This window comes from Muntiacus reevesi, chromosome 4 (assembly GCF_963930625.1).
Source record: "Muntiacus reevesi chromosome 4, mMunRee1.1, whole genome shotgun sequence".
NCBI lineage: Eukaryota > Metazoa > Chordata > Mammalia > Artiodactyla > Cervidae > Muntiacus > Muntiacus reevesi.
This window is the reverse complement of record NC_089252.1, coordinates 72,089,664-72,106,116: the sequence shown is the minus strand read 5'-3', so window position 1 is coordinate 72,106,116 and position 16,453 is coordinate 72,089,664. Positions and strand designations below refer to the sequence as shown.

General features: G+C 56.0%; 3 protein-coding genes across 17 annotated transcripts in view; 1 reads left to right on the top strand and 2 right to left on the bottom strand.

The window, feature by feature from the left end:
• TTC21A (tetratricopeptide repeat domain 21A) overlaps window positions 1–2,895 on the bottom strand; it is a 35,559-nt gene extending 32,664 nt beyond the window's left edge. For all 11 annotated transcript variants that reach the window (XR_010662951.1, XR_010662952.1, XM_065933026.1 and 8 more), the window contains exons 1-3: window positions 2,731–2,895; window positions 1,348–1,477; window positions 457–567 (exon numbers count right to left, since the gene is read on the bottom strand). Coding sequence is in view for 9 of the 11 variants with exons in the window: in XM_065933026.1 (XP_065789098.1) it covers window positions 457–567; window positions 1,348–1,477; window positions 2,731–2,757 (268 nt within the window). In the remaining 2 variants the exon portion in view is untranslated. The remainder of the gene's footprint in view (window positions 1–456; window positions 568–1,347; window positions 1,478–2,730) is intronic.
• A 47-nt stretch (window positions 2,896–2,942) lies between these two features.
• GORASP1 (golgi reassembly stacking protein 1) lies at window positions 2,943–14,125 on the top strand. 4 transcript variants are annotated; one of them, XM_065933038.1, is made up of 9 exons: window positions 2,943–3,121; window positions 7,274–7,354; window positions 7,910–8,113; window positions 9,650–9,736; window positions 9,870–10,000; window positions 10,225–10,417; window positions 11,092–11,242; window positions 11,625–11,777; window positions 12,010–14,125. In XM_065933038.1, the coding sequence occupies exons 1-9, from the start codon at window positions 3,059–3,061 to the stop codon at window positions 12,276–12,278; spliced, it is 1,332 nt and encodes a 443-aa protein (XP_065789110.1). In that variant the 5' UTR covers window positions 2,943–3,058; the 3' UTR covers window positions 12,279–14,125. The 4 variants fall into 4 exon arrangements, with proteins under 4 accessions (XP_065789110.1, XP_065789109.1, XP_065789108.1 ...); XM_065933037.1 differs by lacking the exon at window positions 2,943–3,121 and adding an exon at window positions 5,678–7,160 and having other exon boundaries at window positions 7,893–8,113; window positions 11,625–11,756; XM_065933036.1 differs by lacking the exon at window positions 2,943–3,121 and adding an exon at window positions 5,698–7,160 and having other exon boundaries at window positions 7,893–8,113.
• WDR48 (WD repeat domain 48) overlaps window positions 14,126–16,453 on the bottom strand; it is a 45,548-nt gene continuing 43,220 nt past the window's right edge. For both annotated transcript variants that reach the window (XM_065933033.1, XM_065933035.1), the window contains one exon: window positions 14,126–16,151. In XM_065933033.1, coding sequence (XP_065789105.1) covers window positions 16,056–16,151 — 96 coding nt within the window. In that variant the 3' untranslated portion in view covers window positions 14,126–16,055. The remainder of the gene's footprint in view (window positions 16,152–16,453) is intronic.

Below are 16,453 nucleotides of genomic sequence, written 5' to 3'. Positions count from 1 at the left end.
GTGCCCAGGAGTTTTCTGGGCAGACAGATCAGACCGGAATCTCCCACCTCAGGCCCATAGTCCATTCCAGATGGGAAAATAGTTTGTACATAGTTTTGTGGAATCTCTTGCTGATCCTAGAGAGGTGGAAATTTAGGGGCAGAAACTTTTTATTTTGGCTTGGTTTTTCTTGACGAGATTTTGGCAAAGGCAAGCAGGGTGTCTCCCCAGTTCTTGGGATCTGAAAGGAGGACCCCTCCCACTGTCAGGCGTTCTGCCTGTGGCTCCCACTCAACCAGGCCTGGGCATGGGGTCGTCTCTGAGGTCTCTGTGGGGACGGGACTGGCAGCCACTCCTCATAGCATCTGTGGCCAGGGGTGCATACACTTCCTGCAGCCGCCCAAGAGGGGGCTGTGTCTGGAGCAGGGCTCTCTTTTCCCCACTGGGCCAGGCTTGACTGAGCATGCCTGCACTCACCAATGGTTTCACAGCACTTGTGAGCATAAATGAGGGCCATGATGGAGCACAGGGACACGTCTGGGTGATTCTGGATGCTCTCCAGGCTGCTGATGGCATCCTGGATGCGTTCTGTGAAGAGAACCCACATGGTTATTATGCTCAGAGGGCTGGAGGCTCCACGGCAGACCCAGGGCTGACTCAAGGCTTGGTGTGATCTGACCCAAGGCTTGGACTAACTGGTCCACAGGTCCCTAATGGCCCAAGTTCCCTGAAGACTGAAGCTTCCTGAAAGCATTGCTGGCACCATGGTCTGCGTGGCCAGGGGATGGAGGATTTGGAGCTGAGAGATGTTCCTGTGAGTACTTGCAAGGACACCCTGAATCAGTTTTGAAGAAGGACCTCTGGGCATTCCCAGCTAGCTATAAAATATAACCCCAGAGCCACTGACTATATTTATCCTTCCGTGTCCACTGACATTGGCCATGGGCGGCCCAGGACCACCTTCTGAATGTCAGTGAATTGTTACTGCAGGGGCCCTACTCCTTTCTCTGCTTCTATCCCACACATGACTGTGCCCACACCCACCACTTCCTCCTTTTCCTGCATTACCTGAGGTTGGTTCAGTAATCAAGCCTGGGGTTGGTTCAATAAACCTGTGGTCATTTCTCCCTCCAAACTCATTTTAGGGAAACTGAGGTGCAGAACAGGGAGAGAGAGCTCTCCAGTCTTGAAAGTCAACTAGATATAGATTACACAGATTTCTGTGAATTAACCTGGAAACCTAGCCACTCTGTATAAGACTGTTTCCAGGGGAACATGACTGGGGTAGAAGTAGCCATCCAGGTGGAGTCGGTGCGTTCCTGCTGAGTGAGGGCCCAAGGTCAGGAGGCAACACTGATGGGTCCTCACCTTCCCTGAGGACTCCATAGGCTTTAAAGAACTGCAGCACTGGGTCATTGTTGAATTTTTCCAGGCCAACAGCTGCAGCCTGCTGCACATGGCGGAAGTACTTTTCTTTGCTGTAGTAAATGATCCCAGCCTGCGAGGAGGAAGGCAAAATCGCAATAGTCTCAGGCCCATGTCTCTGATCCGATCTTCTCCCTCCCCTATTCCCTCTTCCTCCTCCAGTTCTGTAAAGAGAAGAGAAAGATATTCTGGTCTCATCTTGTTCCTCCCCGGCCACAGAAACAGCTCCATACGGTTTTCTTAGGAAAGAGTTTGGAGATGGCTTGTTTGGGAATTAAGCACAGATTCTGGTTCAAAAGTTGATGAGAAATTCAACTCAGGTTTTGCCTTATGAAGGGAATAAGGGGGAAGGAGGAGGACCAGTAATAAGAATCATGACACCAATAGTTAGAATTGTGAGTTATTGTGGGCTAACCACCTGTGGTGAAGGGGATCAAGGGCTTTACGCCTATTATCTTATGTATTATTCTCTCCATATTCTTCACAATTAAGGAAGCCAAAGCCCAAGGAGGCTGTGGCTTGACAAACATCATGCAATAAGAGAGGCTGAGATTTCAAAGTGAAGTCTCACTTCCCCTAAGGTTTGTGGATGCTGGGGTTGGGGATAGATGTGGTTGGATTGTAAACAGCCTTGTGGGCCATATGAAAGAGCCCAGACATCATCCTGAGGGTAATAGGAAGCAGCTGGAATGGTTTTACGCATGAGGATAGCGGGGGGTAGGGCAAATGTTCAGATGTGTGTTTTTGCAAAAACCACTCTGGCTCCTGTGTGTGTGTGTTGGGGTGGTTGCTGTTGGCGGTGGTGGTGGTAGGGAGACCACTGGTGAAGAGAGATGAAGTAGAGAAACCAGCTGAGAGAGGGGCTGTTGCAGGTGCCCAGAGGGGAGAGGGTGGTGATACTGGGCTAGGAGATAAAATAAGGAGCTGATATTTTCTGCTGATAGACAGGAGCTGGAGATGGCTGTGGGGAAGAGTAACGGCTGGGGGGTCAAACGGTGGTGCTATCCACTAGGGTGAAGGACACAGAAAAGGTACAGGCGGTTGGAGCCGGGGGTGGGGGTCGGATAATGGCAAGGTGATGGGCTTTTATGCTTTGGTTTGGGGGAGCTCGGAGATAAGACTGGGTGGGGATGATGGCTAGGGGCTCAGGGTACACAGGGAACACTAGACAGGATGTGCTCGCCACGGAAAGAGGCGAGAAGGCGCCAAGACCGTCTGAAGAGGCCGGGGACAGCGAAAGCCGGGTGGCGGTCAGAGAGGTAACAGGGAAGCTGCAGGTCGCGGGGCTGACTGGGCCAGAGGAGGAGCAGTGCCCGGGTCACGCACCATAAGGGAGGAGTCATTGCTGCTCATCTCTGCGCGCCCGCGGCTCTAGAGTCGGGGTCTCGTGGTGCCGGGCAGAGCGAGATTCCCAAGTCAGGGTCCTGGGTGCGCCAGTCGCGGCCGGAAGTCGGAGGCTCGCGCGTCCTTGGAAACGGAGCGGCTGGCTGTTCTCTAAGGGCGTCAGCGTTTGGGGTGGGCGTGGCCAGGCGCCCACGTGACAAGGCGCGGGTAGTCGAGCGCCGAGAGGGCGAGTCCGCGCTGGGGGCACCCAGTTGGGCCTCCCGGGTAGGCGTCGAGGTCCCGGGCACCGTCGCCCGAGCTGACCGTGGCCATGGGCCTGGGCGCCAGCGCCGAGCAGCCTGCGGGCGGCGCCGAGGGCTTCCACCTGCACGGGGTGAGTCGCCCCTGCGGCGCCTGAGGTCTTGGCGCGGCACCCGCTCCGACGCGCGGGAACGCCAGATCGCCGGCCCGGGGGCGGCAGCCGCGGGGTCTCGGCCCTGGGTGGCCTCCCGGGGGAGGGTGGTACCCCTTCTCGGTGGGAGTCGTCGCCGGAGAGAAGGCGCCGTGGCACCCCCGGGTCCCGGCCCGCCTGCGGCCGCGGTCGGCCCGGCGCCAGCCCCGAGTGCCAGCTCTGCAGGAAGCGGGAGCGTTTCCTGGTGGAGTCGGGCAGCTCCGGAATGGCACTTGTCCCGGGTGGAGAGTGAACGCACCAGGTTCAGTCAGGAGAATTCGTGCACTTGTGTGAACACATTTATGATCGCCTGCTGTGCACTGCGCTCCATGTTGGGCCTGAGGAGAGAGCCAGCTCAGCCTAGTCCCCGGCCGTCTTGGATCCAAGGAGTTGCCAACTGCCGGGGAGCCCGCCGGCTCTCATCCCACGCTTCTTGGGGTCGAAAGGCTTCGAGAGGCCGAAGACCAGCGAGAACCACACAGGGAAAGTGGGAGCGGGAGAGCAGAGAGAATGCGGCCGAGGGCTCGGGGATAGGTTTGTTGCAGGGGGAGGGTCCCCAGGTGGAACACTGCGGAGAAGCGCGGTAGGGCCTCCGCAGAGAATGAGTCATCCATGTTGCCACAAAGAGGTCTGGATGAGCAGTCCCGAGGGAAGTGGAGATGGAGTGAGTTCCAGGGCCTGAAGGTGGGGAGAAGGGTCCGCAGCCAGACAGAGGTGTGGAGTGATTAGTACCTCGGAGAGGGCGGGGCTGTAACGGAGATGAGAGGGTAGGTGGGTGTCTGTCTCCGGAGCGCAGGTGGGCCAGACTCCCTTTTCCCTTGTGCCCAGATGGATGGCTGCAGAGATGGGCGTAGCTTGTCAGTTTGGTGCCTTACTTTTGAGTGGTCTCTGTTATTGTCATTAACAACTAGGCGGTGGGGGGTTGGGGAATGAGAGTGGGGACGGAAGAGGTTTGCTAAAAGGAAAAGCAGAATGGCTCCAGGACCCAGAGGTAACAGGATTTGTGCTTGCTGATAGGCTTTCCCTAGTGGACACCATGGGCTGGTACCAGACGGAAAAAGTGGACAGTGAAATGCATCCAGCCAGAAGGGTCTTCCAACAGGTTTGATGGAAAGCAAGTTAAGGCTGTTGGCAGGGCCTGGGGGTGGATGGTAAGAGTGAAGATAAGAAGGGCCTGTTGGAGAGGGACAGAGTGGAAAGTTTGAGGAACTGGGTCTTCATTTACGAAACATTTATTTTTTTCATTTCATACGTGCAGCTTTAGTTTTTTAATTGAAGTATAGTTGTATAATTTTATATATGCATACAATATAGTGATACACAATTTTAAAAGACTGTGCTCCATTTATAGTTATTATATAAAAATATTTGCTATGTGCCCTGTGTTGTACGATATATCCTTATAGCCAAAAACAGTGACTTTGAGTACATACGCTATGGCATGTAGATTTCTGGGCCCTGGAGATAAAGCAGTGAGCAGAAGAAACATTGTCCCTGTTATGGAGCTTTCATTTGGGTGGCAGCCGGGAGAGAAGGGAGCAGACTAGAAACTGAAATGTATGGTAGGTGGTGACCGTTGCTGGAGAGAAAAATAAAGCAGAGTAAGGGGTCCAGAGTGATGAGTGGGTACTGTTTTGGATAGAGGGGTCAGGAAAGGCCTCTGATCAAGTCACGTTTGAACCAACACTCAAAAATAAGGAGTGGACAGTAGGCAAGGTGAAGTTTGTCTGGTCACTCTTGCAATTAACTACCCTACATAGCTTTTTAATCTGCTTGATCATTTTCTTTCCTTCTTCAAGTCATTGGTCTTTAATAGTTCCACGATAAATTTTTTCCTGTTTTATATATATATTTATGTGTATGTATCTATATACACACACATAGATACGGGGGAAGAGTGTTCAGGGCAGAGGGAGACGATGAGGTGGGATTATGCTACTGGGCTTGAGCAGTGAGGAGGTGGGACTGGTGTGCTTGAATGGCCAGGCCCTTGCGAGGAGGGTGGGAAAGGATGAGGCCACATTGTGTGGGGCCTTGTGTGTCGTCCTGGGGATTTAGGATCTAATGCTGAGGTATGGTACCATCAGGAGGTTTTAAGTAAAAGTGTAATGTTGCCTCCCTAATAGTAAAAAGAAAACCGAACAGAGAACAAGTGGGCTGCTTTCTCTAACTGTTGGCCTTCCCACAGTGTGCAGAGCATGGGGGAGAAGTCACTGCGCTCGGCAGGCTGTTACAGGGCTGTGGACTGGAGCAAGCTCTGGGTCGGATTTCCTGGGGTCAGGCTGTTGTTGAATAACAGTGCTTTTCCTTCCCTGTCAGTTGGGGGTTAGTGAGCCGGTTAAATGACGGGGGAAGCGGGTGGTGCACTCGCCTGGCACCTAGCCAATCCTCAGAAGGTGTAAGCTGCCATGGTGCGGTTAGTTGCTCTAGGTGCCCTGATGGGAGATGGGGAGCGGGTTATGAAAGCAGCACCCGTGGTAGGCTGTGGGGTTGGAGATGTCAGGAGCCCCTGGGAGAAAGCCAGACAGAGGGGGCGCTTGCTTCAGGATTGAGGGTGCGGTGGGCGGCATCCCAGATGATTTCTGCTGTGGAGCCATAGCGGGCGACGACAAGGCCCAGGCCAGAGGCAGGGGAGTACCACCAGACCAAGGACAAGGCCACAGGAGCGAGGAGGTGGAGGCGTTGGGGGCCTGGGACAGAGCCTGCGCCTGCGCACTGGGGCCTGAGCCTCGGGGCCTCCCTGGTGACCGAGAGGGGCTGACAGCGGGTGGAGGAGGGTACCGGGCGACCAGCCTGCTCAGGAGCGGTGGCCTCTCCCCAGGGGAGGTGGAGTGGAGTGGTCCACAGCAGGGAGGAGCAGCTCCCCACCCGCTCTCCCAGATGAACTGTCCTCCGATTCTGAAAAGCTACCTCTTCCCCAGACTTTCCCCTGAAGGGATGGCGAAGTGGGCTCCCAAGAGCAGCCCTCTGGGCAATGCCAACTAGGGCTGGATTTGGGTTTCTGGGCTCCTCAGTGGAAGCCGTGGCAGCTTCTAGAGGTGGCAAGAAGACGCTCTGATGGTACTGCTGTGAGGAGGGAGCCCTGATCCCAGGGGCAGACTGGCCTGAATCCACAGCCTCATCGGTGAGGGTTCCTTCAGTCTGCGGACTCTGTGATTGGAGGACCTGGGGAGTGGCAGAAGCCACAGGGCCTTCCCCTCAAGCAGGCATCAAGAACCTGAGGCCGCCTGAGCCCTGGGGGTTGGGGGCCTGGTTGACACTGGGCTTCAAGTGCTCACAGCCAAAGGCTGGAGGGCGTGGGTCCCACCTTCCATCCAGAACTGGGATAAAGGCTGCATTGTCTGAGCGAGGCTCTGTGAATGGGGCCTTTGAGATGGATTTCCACCAGAGCTGCAAGCCTGGCTGTTGTGCTTTTGGAGACAGCGGGGAGTCTGGGAGCGCAAGGCCGCACTGGAGCACCCTTGGGCTGGGACTTGCTCCTGGAGGGGCTGGCCCGCGTGGGGAGGTTGGATGGCGAAGGGAACTGTGCGCTGTTTACCAGGCTTCCTGGCTCAGGCTCAGGCCCGACCCCAGGGTCCATTCTCCCCAGCCAGCCCTCCTCAACCCTGCCTGGATCTGTCACCACAGGGTCAGGGGCGCTCTGGGATCTGGCCACAGGCTGTCTTCCCCACTCCTGTCTTTCTGGGCACGACCCTGGGGCACTCCCTTCCTGCCCACATCTGAACCTTTCTGGTAAACCTTCCTGGCTTTCCAGTGGCCCCAGCGCAGGCCTCTGGGGCAGCATCTGAGTCACCCAGCCTCCCCATGACCTCCTGCCCTGGGCTCATCTGTGAGGCTGTCTGGAAGCATAGTCTGTGGATCACGACCTGGAAAGAGTCGTTTTCTGAAAGAGGAAAACATAAGCCCAGGAAAGTAGCGAGAGAGGATGGAGTGAGCCTTGACCGTGCCCATGTGCGGCCCACCTGGAACAGCTCATGCTGGGGTCTGTGTCCTCTTTGGGACGAGGGGAGTGGGGTGGTTTCTCGAACTGAGGGCTGGGGGTTTCTGGGAGAGTCCTGGGGTCAGCGCAGTGACCACAGCCTCTGTGCTGCCCAGGTGCAGGAGAACTCCCCCGCCCAGCAGGCAGGCCTGGAGCCCTACTTCGACTTCATCATCACCATCGGGCACTCAAGACTGGTGAGGCCCCTCTCCTGCCTCTGCTGTGTGTGTGTGCCTGTCTGCCTGTCTGTCTGTCTGTCTCCTGCTGTCCCATGGGAACCCCAGCCCTGCCTGCCTTTTCTGCTGGAGGGAGGCCAAAGCCCATCTCCTCTTCTTCCAGGGCAACACTGAGCCTGATGGGGGCCCCGCCTGGAGTTTAGCTCTTGGACCCTCCGGGGTGGACCGGAGACAGGGGGCACTGTCCACAAAGCCTCCAGGCCTGCCCAGAGGGGTGAGGGCTCTGGAAGGGGCCTCTCAGAGTGGGCCGCGCGGCAGTGCTCTGGACTCGGGGCTCTTTGCTTCCCTTGTGGTGTTTTCTGGGGGGCCCGAGGGAGGAAGGTTTAGCGGGGCTTAGGGATGCTGGGGGTCCAGTGGCTGCAGGCCCAGCCCTGACCTGTGGACCCAGCCCTGCACCAGGTGTCTCGGGGGCAGCTGGCCCCCAACGCCCTCACCCTGTATCAGACCCAGACTTGTCTGGGGGGCCTGGCTGGGTGTTGAGGGTCACTCCGGGAGTCAGCCCTGCTGCCCCTACAGAACAAGGAGAATGACACTCTCAAAGCCCTGCTGAAGGCCAACGTGGAGAAGCCAGTGAAGCTGGAGGTGTTCAACATGAAGACCATGAAAGTACGTGAGGTGGAGGTGGTTCCCAGCAACATGTGGGGCGGCCAGGGCCTGCTGGGCGCCAGCGTCCGCTTCTGCAGCTTCCGCCGGGCCAGCGAGCACGTGTGGCACGTGCTGGTGAGTGGGGGCGTGGCGTGTGGGATCACGGGCGGACAGGGGGGTGGGTGTGTGGGGAGGCCTCCTAGGAAAGGCCAGCAGCCAATGGGTCTGTCAGGGGATTCTGAGGGCAGGGTGTGGTCTCCCTGTTCCAGGGTCCCAGAGAGGGCAACTCCTCGTCACCTGCACAGGGCCCTCTGACTTTGGGTAGTTTCTTACAGTCTAGACCTTGGTATCTTCTTTGGAAAGATGGGGCCGCCATCTGCTGGAAGGGTCACTGTGCTGCCAGAATGATGCTATTACTGCTTTGCGTTGTTTAGTCACTAAGTTGTATCTGATTCTGCAACCCCGTGGACTGTAGCCCACCAGACTCCTCTGTCCATGGGATTTCCCAGGCAAGAACACTGGAGTGAGCTGCCATGCCCTCTTCCAGGGCATCTTCCCGACCCAGGGATTGAACCTGTGTCTCCTGCGTTGGCAGGCAGATTCTTTACCACTGTGCCACCTGGGAAATCCTGCCACTGCTTTAGTCCTTATCTAAAAAGAGTGTTTTTTTCTGGTCTACTCTAGGGTATACCAGTACTATGTTTTTGGGGGCAGGTCACGTGAGAGCCCCTTCAGGCACTCGACTGGTGCCTGGGGTCTGAACCTTAAAGAATCTCCGTGACTGCGTTGTCACAGCTGTTGCTGTTAATGTTCGTTCATGGACGTACATGCACACGTGACATGCACAGTCACTGGTTGTGCCCAGGTTCTCGAATGCTCAGTCCTGCAGCTTGATGGATGGAAGGAGCTCTGAGCTAGAAATGGGCTGGTGTGGTGTCTGGTTGCTTCTTCTTCTTTTTTTTTTTTTTTTTAATATTATTTTATTAGTTGGAGGCCAATCACTTTACAACATTTCAGTGGTCTGGTTGCTTCTGTTGCTCACTGACCCCTTGGGGGAGTCTCCTCAACCTTTTCAGCTGGCCTTACAGTTCGTCCATGAGTGCAATGCGGGAGTGGTGATGCAAATCCTTCCACATTTCTTGGGAGACTGGGAGGTGGGAGTGGAACTTTCCAAGGGAGAAGGCAATCCTTGCACCTACTTCTCACCACCCGTGCCTTCCACCTCCCCCCTACCCTGAGATCTTCAGCCCCATGCCTGCAGCAGTAACAGCAATAAAGTGGGGCGTTTACTGTGGGACAAGATGTGGTTTCATTCTGTACGTGTGTTTTTTTTTGGTCTTCTCAGCAACCTTTTGCCTAGTACTACATGTCCTACTTTTAACTGTGGGGAAACGGGCAGAGGGGTCAAGTGTCTGTCTACAGCACCGGATGGTGAGATGCGGGAGCTGGAATGCGCGCCGTGACGCAGCGCTGCCCTCTGCTGGGCAGACTGTGGACTGCGGGAGGCCGGGGAACGAGGGGCTGGGCTGGGCTGGGCGAGTCTGGGTTTGAGGTCTTGGCCTGGGGACAGAGGACAGGTCCACTACCCACCACCTGAAGACACAACTGTCCACGCGCTGCCCCCCAGTGGCAAGGCTGACAGTTGGGTAATTCGTGATTCTTTTTCCTCAGGATGTGGAGCCCTCTTCACCTGCTGCCCTGGCGGGCCTGCGCCCCTACACAGACTACGTTGTGGGCTCGGACCAGATCCTCCAGGAGGTGAGGAAGGGCAGGCTTCCCTCCCCCCTCCCCCGGCCCGCTGGATGGGGTGCTGTCCGTGGGAAGTGTCTTGTCTTGTGAGGCTTCCCATCCCAGAGTGGGAACAGGGCTTAGGCGCGTCTGTCTGTCGTAGTCCGAGGACTTCTTCTCGCTCATCGAGTCCCACGAGGGGAAGCCCTTGAAGCTGATGGTTTACAATTCTGAGTCCGACTCCTGCCGGGAGGTGACTGTCACCCCCAATGCAGCCTGGGGTGGAGAGGGCAGGTACTTCCTGGGGCCGGAGGGTGGCGGGGTGGGGCTCTGGGTGGCGCCTGGCCAGTGGGCATGGACCTTGTGTCCCACGGTGGGGGTGGAGGGCAGGGCCTTGGGCCCAGGGGTCCTGAGGCTGCTGTTGGTCTAGGAGACCGTCTCATTGCTGGGAGGTGGGGGTGGCAGGGGTAGGAAGGGCTGTGGGACAAGCCCAGGAGGGTGTTTCTGGCCTTTGGCAGCCTGGGCTGTGGCATTGGTTACGGGTATCTGCACCGGATCCCAACCCAGCCCCCCAGCCACCACAAGAAGCCGCCTGGTGGCCCGCCACCCAGTGTCCCACCGCCCGGTGCCCCGTCGCCTGGACCCGCCCCCCAGGACTCTGCTGCCCCTCTTGGCCTGGAGACAGGCTCCAAACAGGGTGACTACGTGGAGGTACGTGGCCAGCTGGGGCAAGAGGGGAGTTTCACGTGGGCAGAGGGGCCTGCAGCTGGGAAAGGAGGAGACTGGGGCTGTCCTCACCAGGAGCCTGTCTGTGGAGCCCCTGGGAAGCCCCCTGGCTTGTGGGACCCAGGGGGAGCAGATGGGGCCAGTCCCGGGACCGTGCAACCTGCTTCGGTTTTCCGGACACCTGGGTCTGCAGGTGAGGGGAGTGCGAGGCACTGGTTGTCATTTTCATTTAATGACTGGGAAACTGAGGCTCGGGGTGGACAGAGCCTTTTCCTGTGCCTCCCTGAGTCTGTCGGAAAGTTAGGCCAGCGACTGTGTGTCTGGCCCAGGTGCCTCTGGGCATCAGGCTGGTGCCTGGAGTCTGCATGCGGGCACTCAGGGACTACTCTCCAGGCATGGACTATGCCGGGGGTCACAGATAGGGCTGCTCAGCAGAGTGGGGAGGGGACCCCAAGTCCATGTTGGCACCTCAAGGGAGGCCAGTGGGGCCCCTCTTGCCTGACTGCACATCTGCTGTAAAAGAAGCAGTAGGTCCCCAAGGCTGTTTGCTCCCATGAGCTGAGTGGTGCTCCCGGGGTAGGTGTGGGCTAGGGGTTAGGCTGGACTAGCCCTGTCCTGACAGATGCCTCTGATTCCTCTTTTTCCCCGGCTCCCCTTAGGCCTTGCTGCAGGCACATGACTCCTCCACAGAGGAACAGCTCCCTGGGCCTGAAAGTCCTGGCCAGGGCGCTCAAGACCTCGGAGACCTGCCCCGTTCCATGGAGACTCCTCTGCAGCCTCCGCCTCCACTGCAGCGAGTCATGGACCCAGGTACCGAGCAGGCCGGGAGCAAGCTGAGGGCTGGGCGCTGGCAGCTATGTCGTACCTGCCAGGCTAGTCGCAGATGATGTGATCAGTGTGCGGATGGGGAGGCTGCCGTCCAGAGGCGAGAGGGGGCTGCTCGGTCATGCAGCACTCTGAGCACAGGGCAGGGGCAGGGCCCTCTGCTGCTGGGCTAGTCCTGTGATCACCCAGCCCAGGCGCCTCTCCTTCCTCAGAAACTGGCTGTGGGGAGCCTCTGGGGCTGGCTGGGCTTCACAAACAGCTGTCTCCTCAGGCCAGGCCAGATACCCCAGAGACTGGGCACAGTGAGCCTGAGGCGCCGGCCTTCCAGCAGTCAGGGTTCTGCGCCAACAGAGTTGCCTCCCCCCAGGCTTCCTGGACGTGTCTGGCCTCTCCCTCTTGGACAGCAGCAACGCCAGCGTCTGGCCCGGCCTGCCCTCCTCCGCAGAGCTGACCCCCCCTGCGGGCTCGGCTTCAGAGCTGGAGGACGTCTGCTCCAGCCGTGGGTCTCACGAGCGTGGTGGTGAGGGGCGGCCCCTCTGGGAGGGACCCCGGGCCGTGGCGAAGGCGGCCCTGAGTCTTAGCTGGCTAGAGGCTGGCCTCTGGGGGAGGGCAGCCACATCAAGGCGCTCGTATGCTGGCGCCCCCATCCCGTCCACACGGGGGGCGGGAGCTGGGGGTCGGTGGGGTGACTGCCCCAGGCCACATTGGCCCCGGTTCTGTGGGCCTCCTCAGCTCCACCCTGTTTGTTTCAGGTGAGGCCACCTGGTCTGGGTCCGAGTTTGAGGTCTCCTTCCCAGACAGCCCCGGCGCCCAGGCCCAGCCCGACCACCTGCCTCAGCTGACCCTTCCCGACAGCCTCACTTCTGCCGCCTCACCCGAAGACGGGCTGTCTGCTGAGCTGCTCGAAGCCCAGGCGGAGGAGGAGCCAGCAAGCCCAGAGAGCCCAGACTGCGGGGTGGAGGCCGGGGGGGCTCCTAGCCAGGCCCAGCTCTGCGCTCCTGAACACCACTCCGGGCTATGACCAGGCCCTTTGATGGCATTTCATGAGGCCTGGAAGAGGGAGGCAGCTGAGGCCACGCGGTGTGGGGTGGCCCCTGTTTTAGTGCTTCCTGGGCTGAGGGAGGCCCTGAGTGCTGGGCAGTGTCTTCTGCTGATTGTGGAGGGCGCTTTTGTGTCCACTCAGACCCTACTGGTCTCCAAGAGACAACCTGTCAGCAGTCATTCTGCCTGATGGTCCTGGCTTTGGGGAATTGGGCACTTGTCTAAGAATCTCAATCAAGTACTTTTGGCGCAGCAGGGGGCTGGGAACAGCACCAGGTTAAGTTTTCCAGAAGCTGGGATAGGAGAGGATTCTTTGCTGCTTGGGTCGGGCATGGAACTTCCACTGGTAGAGGCCATGGGCCTTGGGGAAGGGCATCTTTGGGCCACGTGCCCATTACATGTTCCTGCTCCAGTCACTGTGGCTACACGGCAGGTAGCAGAGTCCAGGCACCATCAGGTGTGAAGATGGGGTGAGGGAGGGAGGGGTTGTGTCAAGTGTTCGCCTAATCCTTCTGTAGGGCTTGCCTTGATTCTTTCCATTACAGACAGCCTATCTGTAATGGAGGGCACCCCCAAGCCCTGGGGACCCCTGCCGCCCCATTTACTGTCTTACCCTGTGCTACTCTGCACAGTTGGCTCAGGCTGACCACATATTCCCGTGAACCTGCCCCCTTCTCCTGAGGGACAGTTGGAAATTCTAGGCCCTTCAGCAGAGACTCACCTGTGCTTGGGCCATGATGCTGCTGCTTCCCGAGCATCCATATCTAACGCACCTAGTGTCCCCAGACGGGACACCTGTCAACTCCCAAACTTCTACAACCATCTCTTTTAAATATACAAGTCATCTAGCCACCCTAGTGGTGAATAAAAGTTAACAAATTTAAGTTCATCATCCTAAGCAGGCTCTCAGAGCTGGTCCTCCTGCCTGGAGCTCTTCACACACAGCTCCCATCCCAAGCAGGGATGAGGCGCCTGGACAAGAGTGAGTAAGGGCCCTCTGTTATTTTCCACAGTACAGGAGGGGGCTGTTCCCCTCTCCTCCAGTGCCTCAGGCGGCTGAGACTGGGTTGTGTGTCTTGCTCTGCCTAGGTCCCCACAGCAAGAGGAGGGCTCTGTGCAGGGGTGATCCTTATCACTTGAAGTCCTCTCCTCTTTGGCCAGAATCCCTCACCTTCCCACAGCCCTTGCTGATTACCATGAAAGCTGCCTCCAGCCTGGCCGTCTAGCCTCAGCCCAGTCGAAAGTCCCACCTTTACCATCTGATTTGGAATGTGTGCCCTTACAGGGAATTCAGAGCTCTGTTAGGCTCACAGAGGGGCCCGGACCAAAGATATGGAGGGAGTCTGCTCTGGGGGGCAGAGACCAAAGATATGGAGGGAGGGCCCCGTATCAGCAAACACCTCACGTTCCCTGCACTGTGACTGCATTTAGAAAGCAAAGCCTCGTCAGGTCCACTAGAGCAGCTGATAAGCCTGCAGAGTAGGGAGGCATTGTGTCCAGAGGCAGTGCCAGAACCTGGTTCCTGGGTTGTCTGGGAGCCCAGTGTCTGCCTGCAGGAATCCAGAAGTAGAATCAGGCGAGGCCTGTTCTGAAGCCAGTTTCCCTTCACTAACCTGGCAGCCTGACCCAGAGTCACCCTCACCCAAGGGACCTGGTTCTTCCCGCCCTCACGTTAACATACTCCCCTCCCTAAACTGGGGGCTAAAATGGATATCAATGCTAATTATTTCCAGGGTTAACACAAAACCAGAAGTTTCTTACTTTCTCTGTAATCTGCTATGAAGGAAAATGACAAGTGGAAATAAATGTGTACTGTACACTTTGAAATATTTTAACTAAAGCCTTTATTCTATACAACTGTGAAATACAGATTTTTACCCTTTTGGCATTGCAGACTGTCAAATCTTCTGGAAACTATTACGGGTTTGACTGGAACAACAAAAAAACAACCATGCTGGGGCAGGGGTGTCAGATCTAAGATGGGGAGGGAGCACAGCCGCCCCTCAAGACTCGGCACACGGGGCAGCACGGCCCGGCGAGACCCATTCCTTCAGCCCAAGGGCCCTTCGTGCAAACAAAGCTGAGGGCTGGGAAATGAGGGTTTTTTTTTTGTTTTTTTTTTTAAGCCATTAATTCACAACTATTGCTAAAAAATGTGCACCGAAAGTGCACCGTTGTATTCAACAGATAGAAAGGATTTTTTTTTAAAAAAGCCGTTGCTCTCTGCATAAGGGAGACAGACTCGTTGGAAACGTGGCGTCTTTGCTCACTTCTGCAAAGTGCTCGAGGCAACGACCAGTCCACTTTCCAAAGGAGGCTCCCCAGCAGTGAGTGAACCCTGTCTCTACAGTTGTGCGGATCAGAGTATCTCAAATGGTCAGGTCCGGACCCAGGCCCACCAGCTGCCTCCAGCTGAACCCGTGAAGATGTAGAAAAGAAAAAGCCTTCCCCACCCCCTCCACAGTCCCTGCTATCATGGGGACAGGCCACACACAAGCTGGGGAGGCAACTGGGTTGGAATAAACTGCCCTCTGAAGGCACTTGTGCTTCTGGCTTCACACAGGAGGCTTGTCGCGTGTAGTTTTATGGGGGTGGATCATTGTTCCATTCCAAGTACAAATGACCTTGGGGAGAATCCAAAGTATTTTTTTTTCTGCCAAAAATTGAAGTGTTTACCCCCAATAAGTTATATTCTGTACAAGATCCAAATGATTCTATGAAAGCTTTAGATTGTTAGAAAGAACAGTGAAAAGAAATCTGGATACAGGTACAACAACAACACAAACCTGCATATAAAACTGGAAAAAACAAACATGGATACTTCCAGGACATGAATATCAAATTAACTCATTATATCCTTTTACTCTGACACCAAAAATATCAGGTAGCATTTAAATGAAGTTAGGATCTCATCATGGTCTTAAGTTTTGATGGTGTCATGCTGCTCACCCAGAGCAAGACCCTGTGGAGTCACCGGTTTTGCCCGTAAAGAAAACACAGTGGAGGGAGAAGTGAGAGAGCTGCGCCTCCTTGCGGCCGCCACGCAGTGCAGTCCAGGCGTCTCAGCTGGGCACGGCTGGGCGCGCTCTAGGCTGGCAGTCCAAGCGCTGTGACCCAGCACTGGGGTTTCAACAGATCTGCCTACAACACATCTGAGATGCAGTATTAAAAACAAGCCCAACAGTAATCATTTATTATGAAATGGGCTGGCTCTTGAATTGTGCAACAGCCAATTCCTATTAAAAATAACTGTCTTAAATGGTGAAAACAACTTGTTTGTTTTTTTTAATGACAAACTTGGAAAAAGCCTTCATAGGTGCTGCGTAGATGGAATGTACTCCTAGAAAAGCTCCCGAGTGTGGGTTTGGAGTTGGAACACAGTGACAGACATGGCCCTACCACGTGTCTCTGACAAGTGCTAACAGATCAAGATAAGGTCCTTGGAAACAAAAGGAGGAAGCAAAATCTGTGCTGGCCTCTCATCAGTCCTCAGTACATCTCGCAACACACAGCCTGCTTGGGGCTCTTCTGCTCTGGCGCTCTGCCTTCCCTGGGGGACAGCTTAATCTACACATGGAGACTGGATTCTATATTACATCTTGATTAGTCACTTCAATGGAAAGATAATCTCGGTCCATACCAAATCAGTCGTTAGAAGTCTTGTGCCCATTGGGGCTCTGGGCTTCCTAGGACTACTCTTGGGGCCATAGAGGAAGGTCAGTAAATGAATGAATACCCAGGAGTGCTGGCCCGCCCTTCACGTGGACTTCTGACGGTAATGGAGGGTGAGGTCACCACCACTCTTCCATATGAAGTGTTTCACTGTTCGAAGGTCCATATTTGGATCCAAAACCTGAATAGCAAAAAATAAATAATAAAAAAGTATCCAGTATCTCAGGCTGTTATTGCTAATGCCGAGCTCTCCTTGCCCATGCTTGGTGGCCTGTTCTTGCTGCCTGCAGGCATGAATCTGGGCACGGGAGACGTGCAACTCATGTGGCTAGGGCAGACACGACACATCTAGCCGTTCTTCTGAAGAAATGCCTCAACTGGATCCTCATTTACAGCATTTGCACAGATGCTCCACTCACCTCCTCTTCAGATCTTTAACACAGCAGATGCTGCTCTGCACATCAAGATGAGCACGTGGCTTTC